The sequence below is a fragment of the Perca fluviatilis genome, chromosome 5, assembly GCF_010015445.1.
Source record: "Perca fluviatilis chromosome 5, GENO_Pfluv_1.0, whole genome shotgun sequence".
Lineage (NCBI taxonomy): Eukaryota > Metazoa > Chordata > Actinopteri > Perciformes > Percidae > Perca > Perca fluviatilis.
The window spans coordinates 40,077,519-40,100,082 of NC_053116.1; the positions used below are offsets into that span (position 1 = coordinate 40,077,519).

General features: G+C 46.1%; 2 protein-coding genes across 3 annotated transcripts in view; one reads left to right on the top strand and one right to left on the bottom strand.

The window, feature by feature from the left end:
- The window catches only part of kcnd1 (potassium voltage-gated channel, Shal-related subfamily, member 1), a 1,001,373-nt gene that overhangs the window by 660,187 nt on the left and 318,622 nt on the right, over positions 1 to 22,564 (top strand). The window lies entirely within an intron of this gene.
- The window catches only part of gripap1 (GRIP1 associated protein 1), a 92,869-nt gene that overhangs the window by 37,534 nt on the left and 32,771 nt on the right, over positions 1 to 22,564 (bottom strand). For both annotated transcript variants that reach the window (XM_039799936.1, XM_039799937.1), the window contains exon 15: positions 20,251 to 20,385. In XM_039799936.1, coding sequence (XP_039655870.1) covers positions 20,251 to 20,385 — 135 coding nt within the window. The remainder of the gene's footprint in view (positions 1 to 20,250; positions 20,386 to 22,564) is intronic.

Below are 22,564 nucleotides of genomic sequence, written 5' to 3' on the forward strand. Positions count from 1 at the left end.
AAAAAATCGTGACCTGTGCACAAAAATAAATCGAGAAAATCGTGACCTGTGCACGCAAATAAATGAGAAAATCGCGTGACCTGCAATACCTAAAACGCGACCGTCAACTAAATAAACGAAAATCGTGGACCTTTACAAAAAAATAAACAAGAAAATCGACCTGTACACAAATAATGAGAAAAAATCGTGGACCTGTACACGAAAAAATGCGGGACCTGTGCAATCGGAAATAAACAAGAAAAAATCGCGGACTCGTGCAATCTAAATGAACAAGAGAAATCGTGGACCTGTACATGAAATAAACGGAAAAATCGTGGACCTGTACATGAAATAAACGAAAAAATGGGACTCGGGCGCATCTAAATAAACGAGAAAATCGCGGACCTGCAACACCTAAAAAATCGTGTGGACTCAGAACCAAATAAACAAGAAAATCGTGGACCTATCACACAAAATAAACGAAAAAATCGTGGACTCAATACACCTAAATAAACGCTAAAATCCTAAGTGGTGGAACGAGCTCCCCCATTGACATCAGGAAAGGCCGAAAAGCCACAGTTTCCATCTCTCCCGCGAAGCTAAAAATACATCTCTTCCGACTACACCCCAAATAAAAAAATAATTAAAAAGTATATTTCTTGAAGCTGCACTTCATTTGGCTCTTTGTAGTTTTACTTATTTAAAGCTAATGTAATTTGCTCTTACTACTTGTTGTCTGGAGTCTGCACCTTCAGGGGTTGAAAGCACTAAATTGAAGTCGCTTTGGATAAAATGTGTCAGCTAAATGACATGTAATGTAATGTAATGCCTCTCTCATCCATGCAGACATGTCCCGACCTCCCTTAGATAGTTGGAGATCTCAAACTCACACACACAAACATACATAATACACAATAATAATACACTACACACACACACACACACACATTGACACACACACATTAACACACAGTTACGCCACTTTGTAGGCCGCTATATTACCGGCTAGTTTCATTCATAATAAAACATCAGATTGTATAAACTACATGTTCTCGTGTGCAGGAATCTTAACGGTAAAGTACAATATTGTCTCTGAAATGTAGCGGAGTAGAAGTAGAAAGTAGGCATGAAAACTGCTCAAAAACTCACTTTGTTTCAATTGGCCTATCCATAATTTAATTATCTTGTTTGTTTGCTTCTCTTTCTTTTGTTTGTAAAGCGTCTTTTGAGTTCCACGTAGCTATATAAAACTTATGTATTATTATTATTATTATTAATGAAAAAGAAAAAAGACTGAAAGTAAAGCTATAAGTACCCCTTGAAATATGTACTTAAAAGTACAGTACTGGAGTGCAGATTAAACACTGCAGCGCTTCGGGAATGGGAAAGGGAAGGTGAAATTAAACGAGAGAAAGATGCAAGAAAAACGCAGGACTATAAGACGACTGGAAACCGGACGGAGCTGCACGGGCCTAAGCTGCCGATATCGGGCGCGGAGCTGCCGGCCCAAAAAAGCATAAGAAAAGGGGAAAGAGAGAAAGAAAAGCAGAAGCCAAGTCGAGGTTTTGCTGCATCCGCAATCGGCCTTGAGGACTCAGAGCTCACGAGCAACCTGGCTCGCGCTCCCCGCTGTATGCCGGCTCAGCTCGCCCACGGAGCTTGTAATTACCAGACGGTATTTGTGTACCGGGTTGTTCGATGCCGCAGCACTCTGTAATTATGTGGGAAATAATACAAAAATACCGCAGCGTGCACAACAGTGATTTGCACGCTATGCAGAAGCGGCTGCTTTCTCTGTTTTTAGCTTTTATTTTGAGAGAGGCAGGTGAGTTTCTTCCACTGGCATGCTTTTCCAAGGCCAGTGCTAGGTAAATATTTAGGAAGAGGTGATTGGTTCCCCCTTAAACACATAATAAAGGACAACCCACTCCCACAAAAGAGGTAAAACAAACATTCAGGGGTCCCAAAGAGAGCACGTCTACTTGTGCTTCAATCGGGCTGTTAAAGAAAGACAGAAAGACAGATAACAGAAAGAAAGACAACAACAACAAAAAAAGAAAATAAAAAAAAAAAAAAAAAAAAATAAAGAAAAAAAAAAAAAAAACAATAAAAACAAAACAAAAAAAAAAAAAAAAAAGAAACAAAAAAAAAAACAACAAAAAAAAACAGAAGATAAAAAAAAAAAAAAAAAGAATAAAGAAAAAAAAAAAAAAAAAAAAAAAAAAAAAAAAAAAAAAAAAGAAAAGACAGAGACAGATAAAAAAAAAAAAAGTTAAAAAAAAAAAAACATACACACAAAAATAGACACACACACACAAAAAAAAAAAAAAAAAACCAAAAAAAAAAAAGAAACAAAAACACAAAAAGAAACACAGAGACACAAAAAAAAACAAAAAACACACAGAAAAAAAAAAAAACACACACAAAAACACACACAGACACAAAAAGAAAACAATAAAAAAAAAGAAAAAAGAGCTAAGAAAGACAGACAGAAAGACAGACAGAGACAGAAAGACAGAGACAGACAGAAAGAAAGAAAGAAAGAAAGAAAGACCGGAAAGAGAAAAACAGACAGACAGAAAGACAGACAGAGACAGAAAGAAAGACCAAAGAAAGACCGAAGAAAGAAAGAAAGACAGACAGAAGACAGACAGACAGACAGACAGAGACAGACAGACAGAGAGACAGGAAAGAAAGACCTAAAGACAGACGGAAAGAAAGAAAGACGATAGAAAGACAGACAGAGATAGAAAGATAGAGACAGAAAGAAAGAAAGAAAGACCAAAGAAAGACAGACAGAGAGACAGAAAGAAAGACCAAAGACAGAATAGAAAGAAAGAAAGACAGATAGAAAGAAAGACAGACAGAGACAGAAAGACAGAGAGAGACAGACAGACCAAAACTCCCCAAACTAAACTCCTCTGAGCAGGACGGAGACAGTAACTCGGTCTGAAAGGGACACTGAAGTAACCGGAGTGGCTCTCGGCCTGTGAGGCAGCTTTCACACACCGATCGGCCTAGAGGCAGCCTTCACACACCGATCCCCCTGATGAGGTAGGCTTTCACACACGATCGGGCCGCGGGAGGCAGCTTTCACACACCGATCGGCCAGTAGAGGTAGCTTTCACACACCGATCGGCCCTGGTGAGGTAGCTTTCACACACTGATCGGCTGGTGAGGTAGATTACACACTGATGAGGAAAACAGATCAGACATTTCCCCTCCACAAGGGAGCTCCACCCACTGTCTAACCACAACTGCATCCATCCATTCTCTCTCTCTCTCTATCTATCTTTCCCCCCTATCTATCCATCATCTCTCCCTCTATCTACTATCTCTCCTCTCTATCCATCTCTCCCTCTCTCTCATCTATCCATCTCTCCTCCCTCTATCCATCTCTCCCTCTCTATCTATCCACTCTCCTCTCTCTATCCATCTCTCCCTCTATCTATCTCTCCCTCTATCTATCTATCTATCATCTCTCTCTCCCCTCTATCTACCATTCCCCCTCTCTATCCATCTCCTCTCTCTATCACTCTCTCCCCATCTATCCACCTCCCCTCCATCCCTCCCTCCCTCTATCTATCTATCTATCTATCCATCCATCTCTCCCTCCTCCCCTATCTATCTCTCCCCTATCTATCTATCCATCTCTCTCCTCCTCCCATCTCACCCATTCCTCTCCTCTCTTTCTACCTATCCTCCTCCCTCTCTCTATCTTATCTTATCCATCTCCTCTCCCTCCCTCCTCTATCTATCTATCCATCCATCTCTCTCCCTCCTCTCTATCTATCTCTCTCCCCTATATCTATACACTATCACTCCTCCCTTCTATCATACTATCACCCATCCATCTCCCTCCCTCCTCTACCTATCTCCTCTATCTATCATCATCCCTCCCTCTAACCCCTAACCCTCTATCATCCCTCCCTCCACCCACTGCACTGTAGGCAGTTAGCCGCACACATGAACGAGGGCCCAGCGGAGATTTATATGAGAAGCACTAAACTGAGCCACAGAGAAGGAAATGAGGAGATGTCTTGGGAAATGAAAATGACAAATTAGGGGAGCACGAAAAGGAAGGATCGAAGAAGCCAAAGTGGCTAACGGAGGAGGTTAAAGACCTTTACGGAGCAAGGGGACTGACAGTGTGGGTCACAGGGAGGTACACCAACATTTCGCACAGAGGAAGAATCCACAGACTTTATGGTGATGTCTGAAGTTCTCACCATGGACTCTGTAACCTTGGTTACCTTGTTTCAGCCATCATAGAAAGCTCATGGGAAGACTCGCCCGATTGTGCCAGTTCTCATTAATATTCAACGAGCTGAGCGTTTGAACTGAGATAAGCAATAGCTAGCCAATGAGAGCCTGGCTGTCAGTAATCCTACCCCAGCGCAGGAACCCAGAATAGTAATGAGCTCAGTAGTAGAGCAGACTGACCCTGTGTGATGGGTCGGATGCCTCTTGCTTAGAGCTGACAGAGGAGAGCAGTTCATTTTCACATTCACCAACACAACACACACACATATGGACCTAAATATATAAAAAAATGCAAGTTAAAACGCTTCCAGGCAGGAGCTAAGGAATGCACACACACAGATCTGACTTAATTCAACCCCTAAAGTAGAAATCCAAAAATTAGTTTTTTAACCCCAAAATATCAAGTAGCGAATAGTGATGACATGGCGCTCTCTGATATCCAGAGAAGTTTAAAGTTAGGATTGATAGTCACAGTGATACAAGCTCTGGATCGGCACAACACCCCCTCTCCCTCCACATCACGCTGCCATGGAGCACAAGCAGGACACCTTTTTCACACCTTTTCAACACATTTTTACCGTTTTGGTCTCTTTTTATAACGCTTTAGTGCCTTGTCGCTTGGCTTTATTCAAAGCTTCATTCTGCTGTTTTCTAGGCTTTTCAATGCCTTTAGTCGCTTTTTCCAATGTTTTTGGCTTTGTTATTTCAGCTCAGCATTCTTTGACGCTTTTAAACATTTTAATTATAAGATTAGGGAACGCGTCCATGTTATATTTGGCAATTTGTTGAAATAAACCACATTTTTGATACAGAAAAACTTAATGGAAATAGACTGTTAAGTATTTTGATTAGGGACATTAAGCACATAATCAACATTTCTGTAAATGTATAGACTATTACACGTTCAACGTATAGTAGAGAAGCATAGAAAAAAAAAAAAAACTATAACCATCCTATCACAACCAACCAATCCCACCTCCCAAAATCCAAATACTAATGAAACAACCCCATAACCTATACACTAACCATCCCTAACACGCACCACCATAACAAACACCAAAAACAACCCTCTCACCTCTTACATACACTACCACCACAACACTACCATAGCCGACTCCTCCCATTCGGCAGGACCTATACATGTCCTATAACATACCTACTACTACACAGCTACCATTGAGTAGTCACTACAGCAGTAGCTACCTATACCAGCACCTAACGAGAAGCCTTACCACTGAGATACAATATATACCTTACCAGTATAATCACAGTTTACCTACTACAGAGTACCTATACGCACCAAAATACCACCTAGCCATAGTCTACTACGAGAAGTCCTACTACGGAAGCACTAACTACATACCACAGCACAGCAGTAGTCCTACCTAGCTCGAAGCTACAACGCAGCTACTACAACACACGCAAGACTAAGGAGTAGCACCTAAGACAGTCTCTACGAACCCGCACATACGAGATCACTACTCATACCACTCCGACCGCAGTCAACGCTACAATGTAGCTTACCTATACGAGATGACCAACAAACCTCCGTACTTCTAGTCATACTCACTACAAGTTACCTAGCTACGAATTCCCACTACTACCAGTCTTACCTAGACTAGAGAGCTTACTCATTAGCACCTAGCTACTGAGCATGTACCCACTAGCTACGAGCATACCCACTACTACTGAGCATGTAGTCTTACCTAGCTACTGAGCATGTAGTCTTACCTAGCTACTGCATGTAGCTTACTAGCTACTGAGCATGAGTCTTACCTTAGCTACTGAGCATGTAGCACCTAGCACGAGCATGTAGTCTACCTAGCTACGGCATGTAGTCTACCTAGCTACGAGCATGTAGTCCTACCTAGCTACGAGCATGTGCTACCTACACTGAGCAGTAGTCTACCTAGCTACTGAGATGTAGTCCTACCTAGCTAAGCAGTAGTCTTACCAGCTACGAGCAGTAGTCTACCTAGTACGAGCATGTGTCTTACATACTGAGCATGGTCCACTAGACGAGCAGTAGTCTTACCTAGTACGAGCATGGGTTACTAGTACGAACAGAGTCTACCTAGCTACGAGATATAGTCTTACCTACTACGAGCATGTAGTCCTACCTAGCTACGAGCATGTAGTCTTACCTAGCTACGAGTATACCTAGCTACGACATGTTCCCGCTACGAATGTAGTACTAGCTACTCATGTGACCTTACTGAGCAGTTCCCACCTAGCTACGAGCAGTAGTCCTTACTAGCTACTGAGCAGTACCTTACCAGCTATGAGCATGTAGTCTACCTAGCTACGAGCAGGCTTACCTAGCTACTGAGAGAGCTACCTAGATGAGCATGTAGCCACCTAGCTACGACATGTAGTTTACCTAGTACGGCAGTAGCACCTAGCTACGAGCAGGCCACTCTAGCTACTGAGCAGTAGTCACCTAGCAGAGCAGGTCTTACCTAGCTACGACAGTAGTCTTACCTAGCTACTGAGCAGAGCTTACCTAGCTACACATGTAGCACCTACAGCAGTAGTCACCATACAGCAGTAGTACCAGCTACGAGCATGTAGTCTTACCTAGCTACTGAGATGTCTACTAACGAGTAGTCTTACCTACTACGAATACCATATGAGATGTAGTCCCACCTAGCTACGAGCAGTAGTCCTACCTAGACGACATGTAGCACTAGTACGAGCAGTAGCTTACCTATACGTGTACATACGCGTCCTACTTCTACATTCCCTCGTACCTACTACGAGCAGTCACTACTACGCAGTTTACCTACTAGAGCATGACTTACCAGCTACGAGCATGTCCCACCTAGCGGAGACCTACTAGCATGGCTACCTAGCTACACAGTGTCTTAACACTACACCAACACCCCAAACTAAACAACTTATTAGATCCTTACCTAACCACACAAGAGCGCAGCGCCAGTCCCCTGTTACCTAAACTATACTATACGAATGTGCAATAAGAGTAGCACCAAGATTATAATCCAAAGTTATAAAACTTCAACAACTATAGAAGGCCTATATACGAATTAACAAGCACAAGTAACCCAACATATCCTACACTGAGCAGTAGCTACCTACTACGAAGTACTACTACGAGAGTGCTACCTTACGCATTCAATAGCACCATACAGCATATAGTCTTACCATACGAGACGTATCTATACGCAATAGTCACCTAGTACTGAGAGTACCACCTAGCAGTTACACTGTAATTATTCACCTAATACTAGCAGTTACCTTAAGACCTAGTAGAGCATAGTACCTAGTACCAGCTTACCCGAGGACTGTATATCCACCTACTATGCTACCTACATGCACTTATACATACTCCATACAGCATTACTCTACTACGACATGCTACCACAAAAGAGAAAATTCGAGAAGTTGAACCTGTAGCTAAAACAGAGCAACAACTACAGGAAGTTAGTTTATGATGAACAAATTGTAGAGATGAAGAAAGTGCCGAGTATCGGAACCACTAGTTGTGTAGTAGAAAACTATGAAGTTTAAAAACGAACCACTAGTTGTTTTAGGCATCGGAACACAAGCTTTGTGTGAAAGTTTAGGTTTTACCTGAAGCCAGCAAGCTCCCAGGGTTAGAAAGTCCCTGGTTTTAACCCTTTTGTTGTCCTGGGCACATTTACCCATTTTCAAAATCTCTATCAGTTACTATGGCTATCTTTCAACCAAATTTCCCAAAAACCCCCTAAAACTACACCTCACCGCAATTTATACCCCACCCGTACTATACCCTAAACCCCTCATCTCTAATCCCCTCTACAACTACCATACCTCACATACTACCCCTACAAACCTACTCCCAACACCTCTACTTACCCCTACCCTACCACACCCCCTACACCATACCCCCTACACCGCCTCTATCACACTACTCTACACTTATACCCTCTCTACACCTTCTACCCGCTACCCGCTACACTGCTACCCACACCCCTACACCCTACTCACACCCCGTCACCTTTGCTACCACACCCGCCCCTTACACCCTACACCTACTACACCTATCTACCCGCACACCTCATGTCCTACTACACTACACCACCCCCCCTCCACCCCTACACCTACCCATCACACCCTGCTACTGCTATGCTCTATACTCTATGCCTACACTTTTATACCTGCTATAACCCTCCACACCCTCCACCCCTTACACCCTACACCCTGCTATGCCCGCTACACCCTGTTATGCCCTGCTACACCTCCACACCCTCCACACCCTCTACACCCTGTAGAGTCCCTACTACACCAGCTCCTACTACACCTCCATCCGCTACACCCTTGTTATGCCTGCTACACCCTACTACACCTTGCTATACCCTCCACACCCTGTTATGCCCTCTACACCCTGCCATGCTCCGCTACACCCTCATACCCCTCCAGCCCTGCTACACCCTCCACACCCCCACACCCTGCTAACACCTGCTACTGCCACCACACCTACTACACCCTGCCATGCCTCTACACCAAACCGGGCGTTCTATACACCCTGCTACACCTTACTACACCCCTATACCCTTCCACACCCTCTACACCCTGTTAGCCGCTTACACCCTGCCATCCCCTACACCTCTGCTATACCCTGCCATGCCCCTGCTACACCTTGTTATGCCCTGCTACACCCTTGCATGCCCTTACACCCTTGTTATGCCTCGCTACACCCTGCCATGCCTCCTGCTACACCCCTAGCCACACCCTGCTACACCCCGAATGCCCCTGCTGCTACACTCTGCCATGCCCTGCTACACCCCTGCTATCCCTGCCATGCCTGCTACACCCTGTTATACCCTGCTACACCCTGCCATGCCCCTGCTACACTCTCTATGCCCTGCTACACCCTGCCATGCCCCACCCCTGCTACACCTTGCTACAGCACCCCTGCCATGCCACCCTTTACACCCTGCCATGCCCCTGTTACACCCTGCTATACCCTGCCATGCCCTGCTACACCCTGATGCCCTGCTACACCCTGCCATGCCCTGCTACACCCGTTATGCCCTGCTACACCCTGCCATGCCCTGCCACCCCTGCACACCTTGGTACCCTGCCATGCACACCTTGCTACACCCTGCCATGCCCGCTACACCCCTGCTATACCCTGCCATGCCCTGCTACACCCTGTTATGCGCCCTGCTACACCTCTACCATGCCCTGCTACACCCTGTTATGCCCTGCTACACCCTGCCATGCCCTGCTACACCCTGCTAACCTTGCAACACCCTGCCATGCCCCTACACCCTGCTACACCTTGCTATACCCTGCTGCCCTGCTACACCTTGCTACACCCTGCTATGCCCTTCTACATGCTGCTACACCCAAAATAATATGGATGGTTCCAACCGCTTTAATTGATGACCACTATTTTCACGGCTCCACCCCCGGTCAAAATCTGTGATCATCTGCACAAACACTCGCCCTCTGATCCTAACTATTTGTCAAAACAATTCATAACGTTCGCATTATTTAGGCATTATTTCATGTAAATGAGGTTTAATGGCCATCAGTTCCAAAAAAATAAGCGTAAAACAAGTGTTGATGAGTTATAAAGTTGGCGAAGAAGACGTAACACAGAATTGAGTTTTAATTCATAGGCTGCAAAAATAATTAAAGTTGAAAATCATACAAATTACAGTGCTTATCTGTTCGTAGCTTATCTGAACGTATGGTTCGTGAGAACAGGCTGGAATCTGTAATCGTCTGAGTCAAACTTTTTAGACAGGTTATTCCTCTGTGTGTGTCCGGTAACGTACTGTACGTGTGCATCCTTTAATTATGGCTTAAGGTTTATGAAATTGCACGTTGCAAGGCATCAGCTGCGTTAGGATATTGGTGTTGTGAGCAGATAGAGAACGGAGAGAGCAGAAGGCCTCGCTGAAAGTAATTACATGTTTTTAAATGTCTTAATCTCTTCAGCTGTGTGAGGGTCCCTTTCTCCTCACAAACCCCAAAAAACACCTGACATGCAGGAAAGTGCCGCAGGTTAGGAATTGAACCCGCAACTTCTGCATCAAGGACTGAGCCTCTTTATTCGCTTTTTTTCCAATGTCTTTGTTGATTTTTTCAGCGCCTTTTTTTTTTTTACGTTTTTGAAGCTTTTTCCGACATCTTATCAATTAATTTCTGTCTAAATGCTGTTAAATTGAATTAAACAACCAAATTCAATGAAAGTAGGGAACTGATCCTTTCTTTCACTTGTGAAGAGCGTGGTAGGGAACTGATCCTTTCTTTCACTTGTGAAGAGCGTGGTAGGGAACTGATCCTTTCTTTCACTTGTGAAGAGCGTGGTAGGGAACTGATCCTTTCTTTCACTTGTGAAGAGCGTGGTAGGGAACTGATCCTTTCTTTCACTTGTGAAGAGCGTGGTGGGGAACTGATCCTTTCTTTCACTTGTGAAGAGCGTGGTAGGGAACTGATCCTTTCTTTCACTTGTGAAGAGCGTGGTGGGGAACTGATCCTTTCTTTCACTTGTGAAGAGCGTGGAACTGATCCTTTCTTTCACTTTGTGAAGAGCGTGGTGGGGAACTGATCCTTTCTTTCACTTCTGTGAAGAGCGCTGGTAGGGAACTGATCCTTCTTCAACTTGTGAAGAGCGTGGTAGGGAACTGTTTATGATCCTTTCTTTCACTCTGTGAAGAGCGGTAGGGAACTGATCCTTCTTTCACTTGTGAAGAGCGTGGTAGGGAACTGATCCTTTCTTTCACTTGTGAAGAGCGTGGTAGGAACTGATCCTTTCTTTCACTCTGTGAAGAGCGTGGTAGGAACTGATCCTTTCTTTCACTTGTGAAGAGCCCTGGTAGGGAACTGATCCTTTCTTTCACTTGTGAAGAGCGTAGGGAACTGATCTCTTTCACTTGTGAAGAGCGTAGGGAACTGATCCCTTTCTTCACTTGTGAAGAGCGGGGTAGGAACTGATCCTTTCTTTCACTTGTGAAGAGCGGGTAGGGAACTGATCCTTTCTTTCACTTGTGAAGAGCGGGTGGGAACTGATCCTTTCTTTCACTTGTGAAGAGCCGTGGTAGGGAACTGATCCTTTCTTCACTCTGTGAAGAGCGTGGTGGGGAACTGGTCCTTTCTTTCACTTGTGAAGACGCGTGGTAGGAACTGATCCTTTCTTTCACTTGTGAAGAGCGTGGTGGGGAACTGGGTCCTTTCTTTCAATTGTGAAGAGAGCGGTAGGAACTGATCCTTTCTTTCACTCTGTGAAGAGCGTGGTGGGGAACTGATCCTTTCTTTCTTACTGTGAAGAGCGCGGGTAGGGAACTGGTCCTTTCTTTCACTCTGTAAGAAGAGCTGGTAGGGAACTGATCCTTTCTTCACTTGTGAAGAGCGGGTAGGAACTGGTCCCTTTCACTTGTGAAGAGCGTGGTAGGAACTGATCCTTTCTTTCACCTGTGAAGAGCGTGGTAGGGAACTGGTCCTTTCTTTCACCTGTGAAGAGCGTGGTAGGGAACTGATCCTTTCTTTCACTGTGTGAAGAGCGTGGTAGGAACTGGATCCTTTCTTTCACTCTGTGAAGAGCTGGTAGGGAACTGGTCCTTTTCTTTCACTCTTGTGAAGAGCGTGGGGGGAACTGATCCTTTCTTTCACTTGTGAAGAGCTGGTGGGGAACTGGTCCTTTCTTCACTTGTAAAGAGCGTGGTAGGGAACTGATCCTTTCTTTCACTTGTAGAAGAGCGTGGGGGAGAACTGGTCCTTTCTTTCACTTGTGAAGAGCGTGGTAGGGAACTGGTCCTTTCTTTCACTTGTGAAGAGCGTGGTAGGGGAACTGATCCTTTCTTTCACTCTGTGAAGAGCCCGGTAGGGAACTGGTCCTTTCTTCACTCTGTGAAGAGCGTAGGGAACTGGATCCTTTCTTTCACTCTGTGAAGAGCGGTAGGAACTGATCCTTTCTTTCACTTGTGAAGAGCGGTAGGAAACTGATCCTTTCTTTCACTCTGTGAAGAGCGTGGTAGGGAACTGATCCTTTCTTTCACTTGTGAAGAGCGCGGTAGGAAACTGGTCCTTTCTTTCACTCGTGAAGAGCGTGGTAGGAACTGGATCCTTTCTTTCACTTGTGAAGAGCGTGGTAGGGAACTGATCCTTTCTTTCACTTGTGAAGAGCGTGGTAGGAACTGATCCTTTCTTTCACTTGTGAAGAGCGGTAGGAACTGGTCCTTTCTTTCACTCTGTGAAGAGCGCTGGTGGGGAACTGGTCCTTTCCTTTCACTTGTGAAGAGCGTGGTAGGAACTGATCCTTTCTTTCACTTGTGTGAAGAGCGGGTGGGGGAACTGGATCCTTTCTTTCACTTGTGAAGAGCGTGGTAGGGAACTGATCCTTTCTTTCACTTGTGAAGAGCGTGGTAGGAACTGATCCTTTCTTTCACTTGTGAAGAGCGTGGTAGGGAACTGGATCCTTTCTTTCAACTTGTGAAGAGCCGGTAGGAACTGATCCTTTCTTTCACTCTGTGAAGAGCGTGGTAGGGAACTGATCCTTTCTTTAGGTTCACTTGTGAAGAGCGTGGTAGGAACTGATCCCTTTCTTTCACTTGGTGAAGAGCGTGGTAGGGAACTGATCCTTTCTTTCACTTGTGAAGAGCGGGTAGGGAACTGATCCTTTCTTTACCTCTTGTGAAGAGCGGGGTGGTAGGGAACTGATCCTTCTTTCACTTGTGAAGAGCGTGGTAGGGAACTGATCCTTTCTTTCACTTGTGGAAGAGCGGGTAGGGAACTGATCCTTTCTTTCACTTTGTGAAGAGCGTGGTAGGGAACTGATCCTTTCTTTCACTTGTGAAGAGCGTGGTAGGGAACTGATCCTTTCTTTCACTTGTGAAGAGCGTGGTAGGGAACTGATCCTTTCTTTCACTTGTGAAGAGCGTGGTAGGGAACTGATCCTTTCTTTCACTTGTGAAGAGCGTGGTAGGGAACTGATCCTTTCTTTCACTTGTGAAGAGCGTGGTAGGGAACTGATCCTTTCTTTCACTTGTGAAGAGCGTGGTGGGGAACTGATCCTTTCACTTGCAGCTGTGAGGAACTGATCCTTTCTTTCACTTGTGAAGAGCGTGGTAGGGAACTGATCCTTTCTTTCACTTGTGAAGAGCGTGGTGGGGAACTGATCCTTTCTTTCACTTGTGAAGAGCGTGGTGGGGAACTGATCCTTTCTTTCACTTGTGAAGAGCGTGGTGGGGAACTGATCCTTTCTTTCACTTGTGAAGAGCGTGGTAGGGAACTGATCCTTTCTTTCACTTGTGAAGAGCGTGGTAGGGAACTGATCCTTTCTTTCACTTGTGAAGAGCGTGGTAGGGAACTGATCCTTTCTTTCACTTGTGAAGAGCGTTGTAGGGAACCATCCGCGGTACTTTTTCTTTGAAAATTTGGTTGAAAGAAAACCCAAATTTCTGATATAGAAAATGGGTCAAAGTTGACCTGAGGACAACAGGAGGAGCTGTTGGGGGGGAGGAGTCTGTCTGTCTGTCTGTCTGTCTGTAAGTCTATCTGTCTGTCTGTCTGTCTGTAAGTCTGTCTGTCTGTAAGTCTGTCTGTCTGTCTGTCTGTAAGTCTGTCTGTCTGTAAGTCTGTCTGTCTGTAAGTCTGTCTGTAAGTCTGTCTGTCTGTCTGTCTGTCTGTCTGTCTGTCTGTAAGTCTGTCTGTAAGTCTGTCTGTCTGTAAGTCTGTCTGTCTGTCTGTAAGTCTGTCTGTAAGTCTGTCTGTCTGTCTGTCTGTCTGTCTGTCTGTAAGGTCTGGCTTTGTCTGTCTGTCTGTAAGTGTGTAAGTCTGTCTGTAAGTCTGTCTGTCTGTAAGTCTGTCTGTCTGTCTGTCTGTCTGTCTGTCTGTAAGTCTGTCTGTCTGTAAGTCTGTCTGTCTGTCTGTCTGTAAGTCTGTCTGTAAGTCTGTCTGTAAGTCTGTCTGTCTGTCTGTCTGTCTGTAAGTCTGTCTGTCTGTCTGTCTGTCTGTAAGTCTGTCTGTAAGTCTGTCTGTCTGTCTGTCTGTCTGTCTGTCTGTCTGTCTGTCTGTCTGTAAGTCTGTCTGTCTGTCTGTCTGTCTGTAAGTCTGTCTGTAAGTCTGTCTGTCTGTCTGTCTGTCTGTCTGTCTGTCTGTAAGTCTGTCTGTCTGTCTGTCTGTCTGTAAGTCTGTCTGTCTGTAAGTCTGTCTGTAAGAGTCTGTCTGTCTGTCTGTATGTCTGTCTGTCTGTGAGTCTGTCTGTAAGTCTGTCTGTCTGTAAGTCTGTCTGTAGGAGTCTGTCTGTCTGTCTGTCTGTCTGTGGAAGTCTGTCTGTAAGTCGTGTCTGTCTGTAAGTCTGTCTGTCTGTTTGTAAAGTCTGTCTGTCTGTCTGTAAGTCTGTCTGTCTGTCTGTCTGTCTGTAAGTCTGTCTGTAAGTCTGTCTGTAAGTCTGTCTGTCTGTCTGTCTGTCTGTAAGTCTGTCTGTCTGTCTGTCTGTCTGTAAGTCTGTCTGTAAGTCTGTCTGTCTGTCTGTCTGTCTGTCTGTCTGTCTGTCTGTCTGTCTGTAAGTCTGTCTGTAAGTCTGTCTGTCTGTAAGTCTGTCTGTAAGTCTGTCTGTCTGTAAGTCTGTCTGTCTGTCTGTCTGTAAGTCTGTCTGTCTGTCTGTCTGTCTGTAAGTCTGTCTGTCTGTAAGTCTGTCTGTAAGTCTGTCTGTCTGTCTGTCTGTCTGTCTGTCTGTAAGTCTGTCTGTAAGTCTGTCTGTCTGTCTGTCTGTCTGTAAGTCTGTCTGTCTGTCTGTAAGGTCTGTCTGTAAGTCTGTCTGTCTGTGAAGTCTGTCTGTAAGTCTGTCTGTCTATCGAATCTGTCTGTCTGTCTGTCTGTAAGTCTGTCTGTCTGTCTGTCTGTCTGTAAGTCTGTCTGTCTGTAAGGTCTGTCTGTAAGTCTGTCTGTCTGTCTGTCTGTCTGTCTGTCTGTAAGTCTGTCTGTAAGTCTGTCTGTCTGTAAGTCTGTCTGTAAGTCTGTCTGTCTGTCTGTCTGTCTGTCTGTCTGTCTGTCTGTCTCACAGCTGTCCTATCAAAATAAAAGCCTGAAAAAAAAATAGCCTGTTTGTTCGTGTAATAAACGAGAATGTGTTTGCCTGATTTCCTCTGTGGGCCAGCAGCAGAGTCCCGATGCAGTTTAAGCTCCACGTTTGTGTGTGTGTGTGTGTGTGTGTGTGTGTGTTTTTTCAATATAAGTGCGTGCGGGGATGCTAAATGATGGATCAAAGCGTGCCTTTGTGCGGGCGCCTCGTGGTGCTAATGCATCATTAACACAGCTGGCAGGGTGACCCGGCTCTTTCTGGGAGCGCCGCGGCTATTTCCAGCAGCTTTCTCTTCAGCTTATAGAGCTTTAAATCTAACCCGTGTGTGTTATATAAGAGTTCTACGAAAACCTACCCGAAAGCACGTCATGGCTGGCCTCTTTTTTTACAGAAAGTGTAGGAGGAGGAGGAGGTGGGGGAGGAGGATATTACAGACATGGGACTGCAATTACAGATGGAAACAGTGTGGTAGATAAAATCCTTCTCCTTCCTATCGGGGCTCTGGGTGAAGTGACCGACTCAAACGAGATAGTTTTAGCCAAGCGCCTTGCTATCGATGACTCAAATGTTATGAGCAAAGATGTTAAACCTTTTACATTTTCATTTACGTGGAGTTACTAGTTTAATTTTGTGTGTGCAGCGCTCATATTCTGCTCATTTTGAGGGTTCATAAATTTGTATTTTAGAGGTTGTACCGGAATAGGTTTACATGGTTTAATTTTCAAAAAAAAAACAACACCATATTTTTTGTCGTACTGCACACTGCTGCAGCTCCTCTTTTCACCCTGTGTGTTGAGCTCTCTGTTTTAGCTACAGAGGGAGACATCTCACTGCTGTAACATCTTTGTTGGGAGTCGCACATGCTCAGTACCTAGGTAAGGACTACTAGCCAGTCAGAAGCAGAGTATGAGGGCGTGCCCTGACAGTACCTAGGTAAGGACTACTAGCCAGTCAGAAGCAGAGTATGAGGGCGTGCCCTGACAGTACCTAGGTAAGGACTACTAGCCAGTCAGAAGCAGAGTATGAGGGTGTGAGGAGATAACGGAACTATGACCAGAAATAGTAGCTGTTGTATGGCGTAGTAGGGTGTAGTAGGGCATAACAGGGCATAGCAGGGTGTAGCAGGGCATAGTATGGTGTAGCAGGGCGTAGTAGGGCATAGCAGGGTGTAGCAGGGCATAGTATGGTGTAGCAGGGCATAGTAGGGTGTGGCAGGGTGTAGTAGGGCGTAGCAGGGTGTAGCAGGGCGTAGCAGGGCATAGCAGGGTGTAGCAGGGCGTAGTAGGGCGTAGCAGGGTGTAGCAGGGCATAGCAGGGTGTAGCAGGGCATAGCAGGGTGTAGTAGGGCGTAGCAGGGTGTAGCAGGGTGTAGCAGGGTGTAGCAGAGCATAACAGGGTGTAGCAGGGTGTAGCAGGGTGTAGCAGGGCATAGCAGGGTGTAGTAGGGCGTAGCAGGGTGTAGCAGGGTGTAGCAGAGCATAGCAGGGTGTAGCATGTAGCAAGGGGTGTAGCAGGGGCATAGCAGGGTATAGCGAGGGTGTAGCAAGGGCATAGTAGGGTGTAGAGAGTAGCAGGATTATAGGGCCGTACAGGGCATAGCAGGGCATAGCAGGGTGTAGCAGAGGGTATAGCAGGGGCATGGGGGCATAGCAGAGGCATTAGCAGGGTGTAGCAGGGTGTAGCAGGGGTGTAGTAGGGCATAGCAAGGGTGTAGCAGGAGGGCATAGCAGGGAGGTAGCAGGGTGTAGTAGAGTAGCAAGGGTGTAGCAGGGTGTAGCAGGGTGTAGCAGGGCGTAGCAGGGCATAGCAGGGTGTAGCAGGGTATAGCAGGGCGTAGCAGGGTGTAGTAGGGCGTAGCAGGGTGTAGCAGGGCATAGCAGGGCGTAGCAGGGTGTAGTAGGGCGTAGCAGGGCGTAGTAGGGTGTAGCAGGGTGTAGTAGGGTGTAGTAGGGCATAGCAGGATGTAGCAGGGTGTAGTAGGGTGTAGTAGGGTGTAGCAGGGTGTAGTAGGGTGTAGTAGGGTGTAGCAGGGGTGTAGTAGGGCATAGCAGGGTGTAGCAGGGTGTAGTAGGGTGTAGCAGGGTGTAGTAGGGTGTAGTAGGGTGTAGCAGGGTGTAGTAGGGTGTAGCAGGGTGTAGTAGGGTGTAGTAGGGTGTAGCAGGGTGTAGTAGGGTGTAGCAGGGCATAGCAGGGTGTAGCAGGGTGTAGCAGGGCATAGCAGGGTGTAGCAGGGTGTAGCAGGGTGTAGTAGGGTGTAGTAGGGTGTAGTAGGGCATAGCAGGGTGTAGTAGGGTGTAGCAGGGTGTAGTAGGGTGTAGTAGGGTGTAGCAGGGTGTAGTAGGGTGTAGTAGGGTGTAGCAGGGTGTAGTAGGGTGTAGTAGGGTGTAGCAGGGTGTAGTAGGGTGTAGTAGGGTGTAGCAGGGTGTAGCAGGGTGTAGTAGGGAGTAGTAGGGTGTAGACAGTCAGACATTTATTTAACTTGTAAAGAAGAACATAAGATGGATTTTCTGCTTTTTCTGCTTTCGCTGGAAACGGATATGATGCAGTCGCCGTAGAAACAGAAAATACTTCATAATACTTCATAATAATTCAAAATACTTCATAATAATACAAAATACTTCATAATAATACAAAATACTTCATAATAATACAAAATACTTCATAATAATTCAAGGGAAAAGAATCAATTTCAAAAAATCGTCGCAAAACAAATCACAATATAAACTGTGGTAGAGACACACAGATAGGCTGAGACACACACACACACACACACACACACTGCTTCACACACACCTGCACCTGCTGGAGTTGGGCCTACATTTGTGGGACTTTCCCCAGCCAGTTCAGAGTCCCCTGCTTTCTACCACACACCTACACACACACACACCACCACCACCACCTGTTTATTCTTATCAGGTTCTCCCCTCACAGGGAACCAGATCTGGCAACATGAAAATGAGTGTAGGATTAGAGTTGGAACAGATAGAGAACTTCATCAGAAGCCAAAGGGTCTCCATCCCCTGGTTTCCACACACACACACACACAGGAGGAGGATCTGTGGCCCACACAGTTTCACACAGGGAGTTCACCGCTGAACACACACACACACACAGACACACAGGAGTTTCACACAGGAACACACCTGCCTGGAACACACACACACACAGAGGACACACACACCTGGGGACACACACACACAAGGACACCTGAGACCACACACAAACCTGTGGCACACAAAAGGACACACCTGAGACACACAAAGAGGGTTCTGGACACCACCTGAAGCCACCTGGGAACCTGCAATGCCTTCCTGGGACTGCACACCTGGGGTTACCTGGTTCCTGGGCTGCCTGGAGACTGCCTGAACCTGGGAGGACACATGACACCTGGGGACGCATGGCCGAGGACGCGAGGACCCTGAGGATGAAGCTCAGGTCCAGCACACAGGACACCTGAGAGCACCTGGAGAGGAGACCTGCAGGCTGTCGGACCTGCTCTGTGGATGGATGAGATAGATGTATTTAGATCCCTTGGACGGAAAGACCAGTCAGGACCCTCAAGATCGGATATCAGCTGATAAAAGGCGATCTCGGTGACGGAACCCGGCGCCTTGCTCGACATTTCAAACAAAACGATTGAGCTTTTCCTTTTGGACCGAAATGTCAAAAACTTTAATTTGGTCCGTTGCATCTCCCAAGATTTCCCCCCGGCACCTGTGACCCTGTCCGTGCCATCCTTCCACCAGACACTTTAATGGATGCAGTGACTCATTAAAAAGTGAAAGAGGAGGGGGGAGGAGGAGATAGAGGGGGGCAAAAAATTAGGAAAGAGAGAGAGAGAGATAGAGGAGGCTGCTTCATTTCCATGCGTACGTTACCAAAGGAGCAGCAACAGGCGCAAAGGGGAACGACTGGGGTGCCCTCCTTCGGCGAGAATATTAACCAGACCTTAACAATCTCGGGTGCTGAAGGTGGGAGGGGAGGGAGGAGGGAGGAGGGAAGGAGGGAGGGAAGGGAGGAGGTCAGGGAGGGAGGAACACAAAAGGAAAGGGAACAGAGGGGAAGGAGGAGGACAGGGAGGTGGGAGGGAGAGAAAGAGAGAAGAGAGGAGGAGGAGGGAGGGGGAGGGAGAGGAGAGGAGAGGAGGAGAGGGGAGGGTAGGATGGGAGAGAGAAGAGAGAGAGAAGGGGGAGGAGGAGGAGACAGGGGAGGGTAGGGATGGGAGGAAAGAAGAAGGAGAGGAGAGGAGAGACAGGGGAGATGGGATGGAGAAGAGAGAAAGAAGGAGAGAGGGAAAGGGAGAGGCAAGGGGGAGGAGAGGTGGAAGAAAGAGAAGGAGAGGAGGAAGGAGGAACAGGGGAGGAGGTGGGAGGGGAGAGAGAAAGAGAGAAAGAGAGAAGGAGGAGAGGAAGGGGGAGACAGGGGAGTGGGAGGAGGAGGAGAGAAAGAGAAAGGAAGGAGGGAGGAAGAGGAGACAGGAGGTGGAAGGAGAAAAAAAGAGAGAAGAGACAGGGAGGTAAGGAGGAGAGAAAAGGAGAAAGAAGGAGGAGAGAATGGAGTTAAGGAGACACGAGATGAGGAAGAACACAAAGGAGGAGAGAAAGAGAGAGAGAGAGAGGAAGGAGAGGAAGGAGAGATGAGGAGGAGGAGAGAAAAGAGAGAGAGAGAAGGTGCAGAGGAAGGAGAGATAAGGATATTGGAGGAGAGGAATGAGAGAGCAAGAGAGGAAGGAGAGAGAGAAAGAGAAGGGTGGAAGGAGAGATGAGGTAGGAGGAGAGAGAGAGAGAAAGAAAGAGGAAAGAAGGAGTGGAAGAGGGAGGACAGGGGAGGTGGGAGGAGAGAGAGGAGCGAAAAGAGGAGAAGGAGAGGAGAAAGGGGAGAGAGAAAGGGGAGGGGAGAGGGAAGGGAGGGAGATGGGAGGGGCGGGTTGCGTGCGCTGACGAGCACTGGGACGAGTGAGAGGAGCGTGTTACCTGCAGCTGGGAGTCCAGGTCGTCCCTCTGAGCCAGCAGGGTCTCCTGCTCCACCCGTCTCTGCTGCAGCTCCACGGCCAGCGCCTCCTGCTGCTCGCGCAACAGATTCAGCTCCTGCGTCTTCACCGTCTGGATCTGCACACGGCAACAAACACCTTTGGTTATGTTCAGATCGGTATTTAAAGTGCCCATATTATGAAAAAAAAAAAAAATCTTTGGGGTGTTATTTTGTGTCTCTGGTGCTTCCACACAAACATACACACTTTGAAATAAATCCATCCATGGTGTTCTGAGTGAGATCTGGTTTCACAGATATTGTCCTGCCTTCCAGTCTCCTGGTGACTTCAGTCGTCCAGCATCTGCGGCTTTCTCGGCACTAGCGAAACCAGGGCTAGCATGGCAATTGGCATGCTAGAGGCTAAGCAGCTAGCATGCTACCTGCGTTCTCAATAGCAAAAGCACTGCCACACACAACACACACTAGTTCACCATAATCTCCCAAAGAACTACTTCCGTAATATTAAGCCCCTGGTTTTAGAAGAAGTCTCCCAGCTGATCCTGCCTTGGAACTGACTAGAAGTGGACTTAATACTTTTCTTTTTACTGTCTATGGAGCCCAGCGACATGTTCTACAATCTGAGCTACTGAGCATGTGCGAGTGCAATCAAAGATAGTACAGAAGAAGAAGAAGAAAAGAGGTCTCACTCTGTAGCTAAAACAGAGAGCTGAACACAGGGTGAAAAGAGGAGCTGCACCAATGTGCAGTACAACTAAAATATGGTGTTTTTTGATAATTAAACCATGTTAACCTATTCTGGTGCAACCTCTAAAATACAATTATGAACCTGAAAATGAGCAGAATATGGGCGCTTTAAACAACCTCCATTAGTGAACAGAGTCTGGTGATGGAGATGATTACAGAGTACGGGGGCATGAATATTACTTACTAAATAAAAGATATACAGTAAGACAGAAGTGTAATGGGCCTTTTTCACAGCACACATGTTGACTTGTCACAGTAGGAAAAGCACAGCTGAGATTGATCACCTTAACGATGGCTCAGTTCCATCAAGTGTCCCAGTAAGATATTTCAGTGAGTCAGCATGACCAATACCAGGACCTCTCCTAAGTGGAATGCAGCCATCAGTAATGGTTTAATACCAGGACCTCTCCTAAGTGGAATGCAGCCATCAGTAATGGTTTAATACCAGGACCTCTCCTAAGTGGAATGCAGCCATCAGTAATGGTTTAATACCAGGGTCTCTCCTAAGTGGAATGCAGCCATCATTAATGGTTTAATACCAGGACCTCTCCTAAGTGGAATGCAGCCATCATTAATGGTTTAATACCAGGACCTCTCCTAAGTGGGAATGCAGCCATCAGTAATGGTTTAATACCAGGGCCTCTCTCCTAAGTGGAATGCAGCCATCAGTAATGGTTTAATACCAGGGTCTCCTAAGTGGAATGCAGCCATCAGTAATGGTTTAATACCAGGACCTCTCCTAAGTGGAATGCAGCCATCATTAATGGTTTAATACCAGGGTCTCTTCTAAGTGGAATGCAGCCATCAGTAATGGTTTAATACCAGGGTCTCTCCTAAGTGGAATGCAGCCATCATTAATGGTTTAATACCAGGACCTCTCCTAAGTGGAACGCAGCCATCAGTAATGGTTTAATACCAGGACCTCTCCTAAGTGGAACGCAGCCATCAGTAATGGTTTAATACCAGGACCTCTCCTAAGTGGAACGCAGCCATCAGTAATGGTTTAATACCAGGACCTCTCCTAAGTGGAATGCAGCCATCAGTAATGGTTTAATACCAGGACCTCTCCTAAGTGGAATGCAGCCATCAGTATATATATATAGTGTATATATATATATAGTATAGTATATAAATTACCTTTTCATCATTCATGAGAGAGAATATTCAGCAGTTACGCCTTCAAAATATCAGGTGTTCGACTGAAATGGTTATCAGAAATAATCTCAGAAATAATGTTATTTATAAAAAAAAGTCGACTAAAACTTGACTAAAAAATGTATATATAAAAGATATGTGAATGACTAAATATGGCTAAAACTAACAAGGATATTTGGCACAAGACTAAGACTGAATCGTCTCCAGACTGTTGAGAACTCTGCTGCAAGGCTTGTAATGCACATTAACAAAAGAGCTCATCACACCTGTTTTAGCAGCACTTCACTAGTTACCAGTCCAGTATAGAATTCAATTACAAATTCTTGTCATTACTTTCACAGCCTTGCACGGTCAAGTTCCTTCATCTACATCTCTGATTTGGATACAACTACATAC